This window comes from Volvox carteri (assembly GCF_000143455.1).
Source record: "Volvox carteri f. nagariensis unplaced genomic scaffold VOLCAscaffold_11, whole genome shotgun sequence".
Taxonomy (NCBI): domain Eukaryota; kingdom Viridiplantae; phylum Chlorophyta; class Chlorophyceae; order Chlamydomonadales; family Volvocaceae; genus Volvox; species Volvox carteri.
In genome coordinates this window covers 1,109,607-1,121,285 of record NW_003307554.1, presented here as the reverse complement: position 1 = coordinate 1,121,285, position 11,679 = coordinate 1,109,607, and the positions used below count along the sequence as shown (strand labels likewise).

General features: G+C 54.2%; 1 protein-coding gene across 1 annotated transcript in view; it reads right to left on the bottom strand.

The window, feature by feature from the left end:
* Positions 1 to 4,477: 4,477 nt before the first annotated feature.
* The window catches only part of VOLCADRAFT_104036 (uncharacterized protein), a gene marked incomplete at both ends in the record, with an annotated part of 43,279 nt that continues 36,077 nt past the window's right edge, over positions 4,478 to 11,679 (bottom strand). Inside the window, 14 exons of the mRNA XM_002948662.1 lie at positions 4,478 to 4,792; positions 4,966 to 5,155; positions 5,416 to 5,516; positions 5,813 to 5,950; positions 6,415 to 6,522; positions 6,640 to 6,801; positions 7,281 to 7,409; positions 7,678 to 8,220; positions 8,841 to 9,007; positions 9,543 to 9,664; positions 10,066 to 10,298; positions 10,696 to 10,741; positions 10,951 to 11,069; positions 11,394 to 11,451. Coding sequence (XP_002948708.1) covers positions 4,478 to 4,792; positions 4,966 to 5,155; positions 5,416 to 5,516; positions 5,813 to 5,950; positions 6,415 to 6,522; positions 6,640 to 6,801; positions 7,281 to 7,409; positions 7,678 to 8,220; positions 8,841 to 9,007; positions 9,543 to 9,664; positions 10,066 to 10,298; positions 10,696 to 10,741; positions 10,951 to 11,069; positions 11,394 to 11,451 — 2,431 coding nt within the window. The remainder of the gene's footprint in view (positions 4,793 to 4,965; positions 5,156 to 5,415; positions 5,517 to 5,812; positions 5,951 to 6,414; positions 6,523 to 6,639; positions 6,802 to 7,280; positions 7,410 to 7,677; positions 8,221 to 8,840; positions 9,008 to 9,542; positions 9,665 to 10,065; positions 10,299 to 10,695; positions 10,742 to 10,950; positions 11,070 to 11,393; positions 11,452 to 11,679) is intronic.

Sequence of the window (11,679 nt, the reverse complement as noted above, 5' to 3'; positions counted from 1 at the left end):
CGAATGAACACGTACCCGCCATGTGCGCGCCGCTGCTGGTCTGTCGTACACGTGTTGTACCGTGTGTGGCGGATCCATTCGCACACAATCGGTGTGAAGGGAGATGCAAAAAAATGGCTGTGGATGGCCAAGGCTTGGCTCGTGTTTATTTTGGGTGATGGTGTTGTGATGGACTCGGAGGGCGCTGCATCGAAATGGCCTTCTCAACTGTGTCGAATGCTGAAATCGCTGCAGCAGAAAGAATTTTCCTGTCTTGGTTTGACCGCTTATATGGCTTGATCAGGCGCCACAGGCGTCAGTGGTTTGCTTGCTGTGAGCTGTCTGGGTGATGGCCACAGTAGACCATCCGTTCTGATTTAGCTTGGTATGATCCAGAATCCTCCTACTTTCGTGCCGCGTCGTCGTATATTGCATCATTTCGACCTGCGCCTCCGCAGCTTTGACGTCAGCCTACGGCGTTTCAGCGCAGTGACGTTTGTTGCTGGGTTGCTTTCCCTTTCCTCCATGCACATGTACCAGGAAATGGCTCTGAGAGTGTGCTAGGTGTCAAGGTGGCTTTGGCTGGCTTCTGTGACAAGCGTGAAGCTGGCTTGTCTCTCTCCACGACTCGCCACGAAAAACAAAATGTCCACGATTGCCGCGCGGCTTGAAGTTTGGATTTGTGTGCACTAGGGAAAATTGCCTTGTGGTGATGGGCAGTACGGCTATCCGCCAAAGAGCCGTACATGGGTTTGAATCGTTCGGCATGACGCGAGATGAATCCCCAAATGTTGATGTTGAGTGTTTTGCAGATTTAATTTTCTGTTTGGTTTTCAAAGATGCTTTGCTTTGCAGTGTTTAAAGAGGTTGCTCAGCGGGCTCCATGGTTTGTGGATTAATGAGAGCTTACGATCTTGTTGGTTCGTACCTTGCCTTGCAGCGCAGCTACTGCTAATTCTGGTGCTGTTAAGCTGCTGCAGCTGTTGCTGCTGCTGTTGCTAATACCGCCGCAAATGGCTGTGGGCGGATCCCGTAGAGTTGTGGATTGCAGTTGCAAAAACGTAATGGCGGCGTTGGTGGATGAGGGTACGTTGATGATGGCGATGATGATGGATTTAAGATCGTGAGCGGCACATTTGTGGGCTTTTGCAAGCTTTTGATGTGCGAATGCTGCTGCGCTATTTTGATGCCGTATCTTCAGATTGGCAACAGGTAGGTGCGGTCAGTTTGCTCACGACGTCGTCTGTACATCATGAAAACGTGTGTGTTTGTGTGTGCGTGTGTTTGTGTGTGTGTGTGTGTGTGTGTGTGCGCGTACACAAATGTCTGTGTGGGGCGGCTGTTTGTTTCTGAGAATGTGTCCGAGAGGGCGTTATTGTCCGCTAGGGTGTTTGTGTGTGCTAGCATGCATGTACAAGTGCGTGCGTTTCCAGGTAGCACGTGCGCTTGTGCATGTACGTAATTGCGCGTGCTGATAATGGGAAGGAAGGGGGGACGGAAGGGGGCATTCACGTGGCGTGGCGTGACGTGGGGGAAGGGGACTGCATGGGCACGTGTACGCGTGTCAGCTGTGGGAGTGCCGTACATCGTGCACGGGGGCCTTTGGAGGTTTTTGCGGTTTGGTTACTGTACATCAGTACGAGTGTGCTTGTGGGTCTGTTAGCCCCGTTGCGTGCGGGTTTCGGCCGCTTGCGGTACTGTCTGGCCTTGGTGGTTACCCTTCCGAAGGGTTTCCGGGTTCATCTTGCTTTGCTTTGCAAACCATGGAGCGTGGTGGCAATTATCTTTTCCTTGCGACCCGGCCTGCACGGCAGGTATCATGAAAAGTGTGCATGCCGGAGGTAGTGTGCCCCAATGTACGGCCTAACCGAGACCGAGATATGCTTTCCAACTAAAAGGAATGGGTTAGACGCGATGAAGAGGGAAAGGAAAGGCCCACAACGATCTTTATCGGGCGATGGCACGGAGATGGCATGAGCCGCTTCGTATTTTCCACGACGTGGGAATATATGTGGATGTGGATGTGCGCGTCAGGGTGTTTGGGGATGCTTGTTAAGTTCCTCGGCGGTTGACGGGAGGACGTGGCGCAACTTAAGTCGCTGGGGATGTCGATGTCAGTCAGCGGTCGGGGAGCCTTGTAAATAAGGAAATGGGTTTGGGGCTTGTCATCGGCCGCGCGGTTTGTTGTTGGTGCCTTCCCCAGTTGTTGATGTCGAGTTGGATTCTGGCAAGGAGCCCCAACCATCGTGAATTTTTCAAGATTACATCTGTTCAGTATTCAGGCTGTAGTAAGAGCGAAGAAAGGGTGTTGGTGTTCCGTACGCAACTATCCTCGACGACTGGCATCATGGCGCATGTTGTGAAAAGGAGGACGGAAAAAGAAAAGGTCGCGGTCAGGTACTGACCAGATCGGCCAGCCAAAACAATAGAATTCTGGGTTAAGACGCCGGCAGCGCCGATAATTAGATTTATGAAAGACCTCCGATTAAATGTTTTCATGATCGGAACGTGCGAGATTCCGGAGCCTAACTTCGCCGCCGCAGCTTGACTTGCCACCGAGCGCATCCACGACTCTAGACAACGGTCAACGCCAGAATCAAGACTCCCGGCTGGTCAACACCCCCTTTCCAAATGCCCGCCCAGATTGCGCCCATACTCCCCTGTCCCTCCTCCACATCTTCAAATTGTTGCTGTTGTTGTTACAGAGTGGGAGGCTTCTGGGCCAAATGAACACCTCAACAATTCTACGATATATCCCCATACAGCACCATCCAACACATCGTCACATACAAAATATGCCACATCTGATCTGAGTGAGCTGACCAATGGCAGCGCTATCACTCAACGCCAGCTGGGTGGGTACCTTGCGATTGCGCAAATCATATCTCCTGTGTTGGTGGCAGTAGTCAAAGTGGCAACGTTGCACACGATCATAGGAGCGACAGCTGCCACAGCAGCACCCGCAGCTTATTTGGTGCTAGGAGGTACACGTCCACTTGTGAAGCATCTGGCTTGGCCGTGCTCGGCTGCGGAAAAAATACACCGTGTCGTACGCACATGCACGATACTAAACTCCTCGTGAAGGCTGTGGCCTTCTCAACGCGTGTTGCGCTCGAAGCGGCTCTGGCCGTTCATGCCCTGCTATGTTTGACCCCAAAAGGGATCCTTCGCCAGCCTAAGCCATAATATGTCGATACAAACACGGTACAGTTAACCAATCAACAAACTTCTACACCAAACATACATACATACATACATACATACATACATACATACATACTGCTCGGTTCGTTCGGTCGGCAGGAAGAGCCCCCCAGTTGCGACTTCGTTTATGTTAGGAGACCAACGGGCATAGATCCCGTCTAGTTGGAGCGCCAAACAAGCGCTGTTGCGTGCCGGCCGTCGTTTCCCGTGCGGCCTGACCCGGGGGCGGAGTGCATGAGACTAACCAGCCGTATGCACCCGCCCCCCGCGCTGTGCTTCGGCCCTGGGCCCCCGGCTTTTCAGCCCACAGTGTAATCAACGTCATACATACATACATACATACATACATACATACATACATACATACATACATACATACATACATACATACATACATACATACATACATACATACATACATACATACATACATACATACATACATACATACATACATACATACACACATGCACAAACGTTGCACAACCTCCACAACACAGACTGTTCTTATGGCATACAACACTGCCGCATATAATTCTTTATCAGGTACGGCAGCATTTGGCGCCGGACCACATCCTTCTAAAATTATGACCGGACCAACCGAGGGCGGCATCTCATGGCTGGTCAAAACTCACATCCCACGCCACCTATCCCTGCAGCTCGGATAGCGACACGGAAGACCGCAGTGGTTTTCGTGAGAGGTTATTCCACCCGGATGCTTTGCAGTTTACCCTGTGAAGGCTGTGATTCGGCATGGTTGCATGCACGTGCTCGGGCCTGTTTTGGCAACACCATATCTTCGTGCCTATCATCGTTTTATATCGTTATGCTTTAACAACAAACATATGTATATACCGTAATACAACACAAAATATGTATCGGGGCAAACGTGAAATTGTTCAACAATGCGTTGCTGGATTTTTTTTACCGATACCGTGCAGTTTCCAACAAAGCATAATCATAACATCGACCGGCGTTGTAATTAGGCCTGCAGTGGGTGCGATGGCGCCAACCTACGAAACTAGATGATTACGGGGCATGTATGTACATGATGGAGATGCAATGCGTCCTCTTTCTCCTATAACACGCACACGCATGCACGTTTCCTTCCTGAGCACCGCCTCCTTTCCCCCCCACGCTGCTAGGCATAACTCCCTCTATCAGAGGACCCAGAACCGGACTCTGTTGGGTTGTTGGGGAATGCTTTCCCCTTCCCGTCCCTTCCCTTCCCGTCTTTCACTCTCATTACCCTCCTCCAAGCCACTGTTCCCCAGTATTTCTGTTTTTGCGCGGATTAAACTCCCGTCGCCGCCATCGCCGCTGTAGGGCTACCCGCCGCCACTAGTAGTCCACCACCGCCACCGCTGCCGCCGGCGCCGGCACCGCTTGTGCGCGGGCCACCGGTACGGCCGGCGGCGCCGCGCCGCCCCTTTCTCCCAATCGCGCGCCTAAATACGGCCCTAACGTGACTCCGTACATCGACCTCGGGCGGCACGTGACTCAGCAGTGCGCTTTGGCGGGTGGCGTCGCTCCGAAGCCGAGCCAAATGCGGCCACAGTACGAACATCAAGTACAGGATTATCAGGGCGATGGTGACAGCCAGCAGGATCTGTTTCGGCGGATAGAAAGCCAACGGGGTACAGTTGGAAGGCCATGCAGTGCGGGGACAATTCGGGAAGCAGGTGCTGGGTCAACACCAAAACTCTGGGAAACGAGGTTTTAGGAATAACATTGACATCAACAACGACGACCACAACAACAACAGTCCCTCTCCCTTCGTACCGTATGCAAGGTGCCCACTTTGTTGTATTGGGAAATGGAGTAATCCACAAACAGCTGGGCCGCTTGCTGGAGCCCCTCGTACAGGTCGTTCGCCGCGACCTTGTATATGAACATGTAGCTGTGAGTTGTCGTATGGCCGCGAGTAAGGGTGGGGGTGCATGTGTGGAGGTCAGGATACAGGTGCATGTTACTGTGGGGAAAGGGTGGCATTCTGTGTGTGGGGGAGGGGTAATTTCTGTGAACAAAAAATGTAACGTGCTGTAACGTTTGTACGGATGAAGGTGCGCCATTGTGTGTGTGGGAGGGGATATCCTCCCACCCGCCGTGTCAAGGCGGCTGGGTGTCGAAGCCGGCCCTGGGGCAAGCTCGGTTTGAATGGCTGCATGCGCGCCGGGGGCTAAGTCGTACAGCCGTACATCAAGTTACGTTCACAAAGTCTTATATTCGTACCGTGTGCCATTGTATGCCACGTCTTCATCGGCGTCCGCTACTAACAAGTTCATTTCCGACAGCATTCGCCGGACCATCACGTCCAGTCCGTTGTGTGTCACCTGCAACGTACACCACGAACGTACATTAGGGTTGTAAATATCTTCCGTACATCATGATAACATACAGCGCCAGGGCTACCAGGCTTGCAAAGGCTTTAACATTTCGCAGCAAAAGCAGCAAAGGGCACTTTTGCCTGCGTATAGCTGTGCTGCACACACAGAGTCCTGGCACGCACAGTACACATTATTAGCCTGGCCCCGCTCGGGCCCTCTCGGGCCCTGGGCACCATTGGACACCTTTGGTACCCCTCTGCTGCACTCTTTCATAACCGTCACCGCAACCGTAAGTGCCGTACCTCATAGTATTCGTCCCCCGGTTGTTGGCAGTTGGATTGGTCGTACTGGAAGCAGCGTTTTTCACGAAAGAATTCGTTGGCAAAGGCTGTCGAGGCGAAGGTGCTTGGAGGCACGGCGTGCTGAAACACCGAGTGGAGCTGACATCGGATGCGCGGTATGGGGAGCAGCGGTGACGGGATGTTAGTGGAGGAGGGGAAAAATGGGGGCACGGCGAAGATATTTTGGAACGTGCCGTATGCACGCATGCGGGACAGAGAGGTTTTAGAAGGCGGGGCCAAGCGCGCCAAGACCGCGAGCAATTGGTTTTCCAGCAATTGCGAGCTGTCTGTACCTCGCGAGAAAGTGGAGGTGAGTGTAGCGACACAGGCACCAGGTCGGGACGGATAAGGAGTTGAAGCATTCAGAGATGCACGAAGACCTGGCCGGCGTCCGAGACGCAGATGATTTGAGCCTTCTCCGGTTATGAAGACCTCAAGACCCGCTCTTTCCCCCCCCCCCCCACACACAGACACACAGACACACACGTACGCGTCCTGAGTGCGGTGCCTTCTAACCAGGCACTTCCCGATCTCGCCATGGGGGAAGGGGAGGCCGAATTTACCTGGGTAATGGGTACGCCGCCGTACATGAGCGCGTCGTACTCGCTTTCAAAGTACCGTAATTCCGTGCGGAGCAACTCCCGCCACAGCGACCTCGCTGCCGCATCGTCCTGAAGGTGAACCGTCACCGCACACTCATACACACTCATACATAGCAACCCAGGCGTTAGGAATCTCTTCCTAACATACTCATGCGCATACATACCCAACACCGTTCCAAGCTGTACCTGTGACACGAGACCAAAAGCGACCGCGCGTACTCGGGTGTAGCGGTAGATGACGTGAGAGGCCATGTTGAGTGAGGCCAGGGGCCCTTGCATGCCGTTGAGGTCCAGGAGTGAGACCACGTACACTATGATGAGGGCGACGTTCCATAGGGCGAAGGGCAGCTGCGGAGGGTGCGGGGGGGAAGAAGAGAAAAGTAGGAGGGAAAAGGGAAGGTGCGTGTGTGAGTGGGAGGGCTGGTGAGTGCCGTGTGCGATTATAGAGCTTATGTGTGGATGGCTTAGGTAATGCTGTGCGTCTTAGCGGGGGTGAGCGAGGGGCAGCAGTGGTGGCGGTGGTGGTGGTCTGGGGAAGAGAGGGGGAGCAACTGGTGGGGTGGAATTCAAGGTCGTGAGAGAGCCGTACCAGACCCTGATGGGACGGTGGCGATGGGAACGCAGAAGCTAGACATTCCTGGCACAGTCCTGACACAGTGGGCCCAGCATGCGCCCCATAAACCGCTTTTGCAGGTCGTTGTTGTTTACATGCTCAGCGCGAACTGGGCCCCCGCTCCAGTCATCGACCTTCATTAATACCATCGAATCGAACATTCATGTGCAGCAGCAACAGCAACAACCCTCCCTCGACCTTGGCACAACCTCACCATGAACTTCGTGATGTTTGCAGCGGACGGAACCAGAAGCTTGCCGTTGATCCGTATCCCACGAGACCGGGAGATTCCGCGAGAGGGTGGCTGGCTGGACCCACCATCAGGGACGCCCCGCATAACTTGCTGCAAATCCAAAACATAATAGTTGTGCACAGGGCTGACTGAGGTCTTCCCATGCGATTCACACATGTATGTAATCGTCAAATGCTAAAAAATTTTAGAGTGCGCGTTCGAACCCTAAGTGGTAAGCAATGGGCTGTAATATATACTGTACTGTATACAATGTTTTAAGTGACGCCAGCGACAGAACGAGGCGTCAGCACAGCATGACCGAAGTTTTGCTTAGTACGATGCCCCAACAAAACCAATGTGTGCGCCCCATGCCACCCACCATGTCACCGCCTTTGCTAGCACCAGGACCCCCAAGTCCGCCACCGCCGCCACCGCCAACGGCCTGGTTGGTGTTGATGCCATCTCCAGACCAAGAGGCTCGCCGTATGCCCTGCTTCTTTCCGGAGGCCTGTACGGCGCCAACAGGGGATCCCACTCGTACCAAATCACCTGCCGCTGCCGCCGCAACGGCACTACCGCCGCCGTCGCGTGCATCCGGTGGTGTCCGGACATGTCGGACATTGCGTGCAGGGCTGGCGTCCGAAGCCGGCGGTGACGGATCGGCTTTCTTGACGCTCAAGAATTTTAGGGGCCGGGAGGGGGGAGCGACGGCTGCGGCTTCGGGGCCGCTGCTGCCGCCGTCGCCGCCGCCACCGCCATCGCCGCCGCGCCTGGTGCCATCTCCTTCCGCCTCTATGCTCAGCATCTTGTCGTTGCCGCTCGTGGCGGCGCTGCCGCCGCCGCTGCCGCCGTCACGCTCTCCGCCCTCCTCCCCGCCGTCAGAGCTGTCGTCATCATCGTCATCATCACTATCATCCAGAACCTGGATTGTAACAAAAACAGCACAACATGACACATGCATGCGGGCAACTAGAAATATAAAGGCTGTCCTTTATAGAATTGGCTGTTATGTATGCCCCTGCAAGCCTGGCGATAAGCTGCTGGTTGATGGCAGGTGCTTCTCGCCAAGTGCCTTTATGGAGATCATTCGGATTGTCCTTACTTGTCATCAGGCTTACTGTTACGGCGAAGCAGTCTGGACTGTTCGGTTAGTTCGACATAATTTTCCTTTTCAAGCGATAGGACTATAGGTTTTCCTTATGCGCTTTTACGATATCTATCTATTTCGGACAACCTTCGGCTTTCCTTTGGGCCCCCTCATGGCTTGTATGGGCCTGTTACACCCTTGGAGAGTGACCCAATTACAGGAGGTGTAACACACATTACATAACGACAACCCAAGCCCACCCACCCATCCACCCATCCACCCATCCATCCATCCACCCATCCACCCATCCACCCATTCACCCATCCACCCATCCACACCCATACAAACTCCGGACCACACGGCAGCCATCGCCAGTCTGTAGTTTGATCTGCTCGCTGGCTCACCGCCAACCCAGGTCCATTCGCATCACACGGCCCACACGCGCCCACACGCACCTTGGCCTCCTTGGTCGCCAGCTGCCTCAGCACTGGTCCCGGAAGACCCACCATCGCCAGTATGCCCACAAGTCGCGCCCTCTCCAGCCGCTGCACCAGCACCCACTCGTACGCCAGACAGCAGCACTGGACGAGCAACGGCTCCACCACCAGCAGGGTGATCAGCGCTGCAGAACGACACCGGGCGCGTGGATGGGAGGACAGGCGGGCGAGAGACGTCGAGGCAATGGCGGATTAGAAATATCGTGAATGCCGGGACATTGAGGGAATAGGTACGAATTCAAAGGTGTTAAAGGTGTTTGTGAGTTCCCAATTTCCGCACGAATGGGGGCCCCGTCCGCCAAAGCCCGAGGCCCAGGGACGAAATATATTGAGAGGTAATTACGCCGTTCGAACATACGAACTGAAAGTTCAAGGCGGAACTGAATCCTGCCATCTAGAATCCCGTCTCATCCCGTCACACGAACAACCGTAGAGGCAGAGGGACTCCAGCCATTGCCACCAATCCATCATACGAAACTTAATCCATCATCTGTGCAGCTAGCCATAATCTCACATCCTCGTCCAATGTCACTGCTATATGCTGTGATGTTACCAGACGTACAGGTGCCAAGGGGACTGGGAACGAAGGCAGGTGTAGCTGACTGACAATCACGCACTCCACCTGCCCACACAGCAGCAACACCTGCCTGTCCGACCCACCTATACGCAGCTGGTCGACTGCCTTCCAAGCAGCATCCACCAGCAGGTCCAGAGACTTGGCGTAGACGGTGAACAGGGGCCCCAGGCCGTTGTCCACCAGGAACTGATAAGTGCGGTGCAGCCTGATGGGCGAGGAAGGAAAGGGAAGGAGAGGCACACGGGGGAAGCGATGAGAGGGGTGGCAGGCGATTAGGAAGGTAAGATTGGACCCAGTTTTATAATCCAGATCCATGATTTAGATCCAAGATCCGAACATGAGCTGCAAAATTGGCGGAGGTGAGGCGGTGTGGAAGAGGAGGAGCAGGAAATGGGGGGATTTGGCGACCGGAGGCGGATCCTTGGATGAGTTTCGCCACCGGGTGGTGAGGGGATGCACGCCTGTGTTCAGTCAACATTCAGGCGCGGATCTGTATCACGTCATCTATCAGAAGTTTGGACCCATCAGAAGTTTGTTCTACGGCCCTGCAACAGCAGCAACAGCAGATTTTCAGCCAATCATCAAATCAGGGTCTGCTACACGTACCTGTAATTGTCCCTAATGGTACGCAGCCAGTACAGCGCCTCCCTCGCAGCTGCGATGTAGCGGTTACCTAACACCCAGGCGCCCGTGGCGCCCGTCAAGATGCGTGGAGTGGCAGTATCCATGTACGAATGATACTCGAGCTGCTGGGATGTCCAAATATCGTACACCTCCGGCATGAGCTTAATCACAGCTGTACGGGACTCTCCAAGGAACACGAATTGGTGGTGTTTTTCCTGCGGGGGAGGTCATTAGCGTTCCATTGGTTTCGTTTAGAGTTCGTTAACGTTGTTGCTGCTTTGAATTGGTTAGGGTTCGTTAGTTGGTATTAGTTAGGGTTGTGTGGAATGGCATGTAGGGCAGAAAGTGGTAGTGTAGGTTGGTTTCTTCTTATCTTCCGCTTCCTCCACAGGTCTCCTCCTTTACGTGGGTGGGTAATTGACGACGGCTGGGTGGGCTTCGACTGAGGCCGCCCCTGTCGCGCTCCTGGAGGAGTCCTCCCCATGCTCGTGCCAGGTCTGGCTTTTCTACCCTTCAGGCGCTAGGCCTCACAAACACAGATACCTGTGAAACACAGATACGCACATACATACGCACGTACATATACACATGCGGTAGGATGGATGAACTCACCATTAAGTTGACATTCTCGCGCAATTTGTAGAGTGTGAAATTCAGGCTGCGTTGCATGGAAAGCGTAGTGGGGGCGGGGGGAACAGGAACACAAGACTGATGGCAAGGAAAGGATGGGCTATGGGCAGCTCGACCGGGCCCCAGCATTAAGCAGTCCTTTTACTCGGGGATTAATGCAATGCAGTGCCGTCACGGTGGCTGAATGTACGGCAACACTCGCCATTGATCAACAGCCCTCTACCCCTCAAAGGGTACCCTTTCCCCTTCCTCCCCGGAACAGCCTCCCAGACGCCACCCACTTGCCTGTTTGCGCATACGGACACTTTGGCAGTCACATTGTCCCTCTCGCAGTATGCGCCCATCATGGCACGGACCTGCGTATTTAGAAGCCACATTACACATTACACATCGCACATTGCATATAGCTTGCTTGTGCATCTTAACCCAATGTGGAACGGCGAAAAAAAGTGAGCCGTGTACGCAAGGATGCACACATGGATGCAGCTCTTTAATAATGCGGCGACACGAGCCGTACCCATTCACGATGAAGACAACAATCAGCGGGTCAGCACTCGACGACCGGTACTGCTCTCCCATGCACATACATGTACGTGTTACTAGGCCGACGCCAGCCAAGCACTCAAGCAGCACCTGGTTCCTTCGCCCCCATGATAACGAAGATAGCATTTGCATCTCACCGCAATCAGTTGGGACCGGTCCATGGCCAGGGCCTGCCGGTGCACCAGATTGACGTCGCTGAGGTGCAAAGCAGCGCGGCGGCAGACGGGAACGACAGGTTAGCCGGCTTAGAACGTTGGCATGGTCGGGCAGGCCGGCAGGCTTAAGAAAGGTGGGGGGTGGCATCCGTGAGTGGGTGGTTTGGGCATGCGGGATGTACGGGTATACCTAGCCTGTTGAGTAGGTTTGTATTTCATGCAGCGTCAGGCGCTGTGGCCTTTGGCTCAGCTCCTTTGCTTTCTGGCG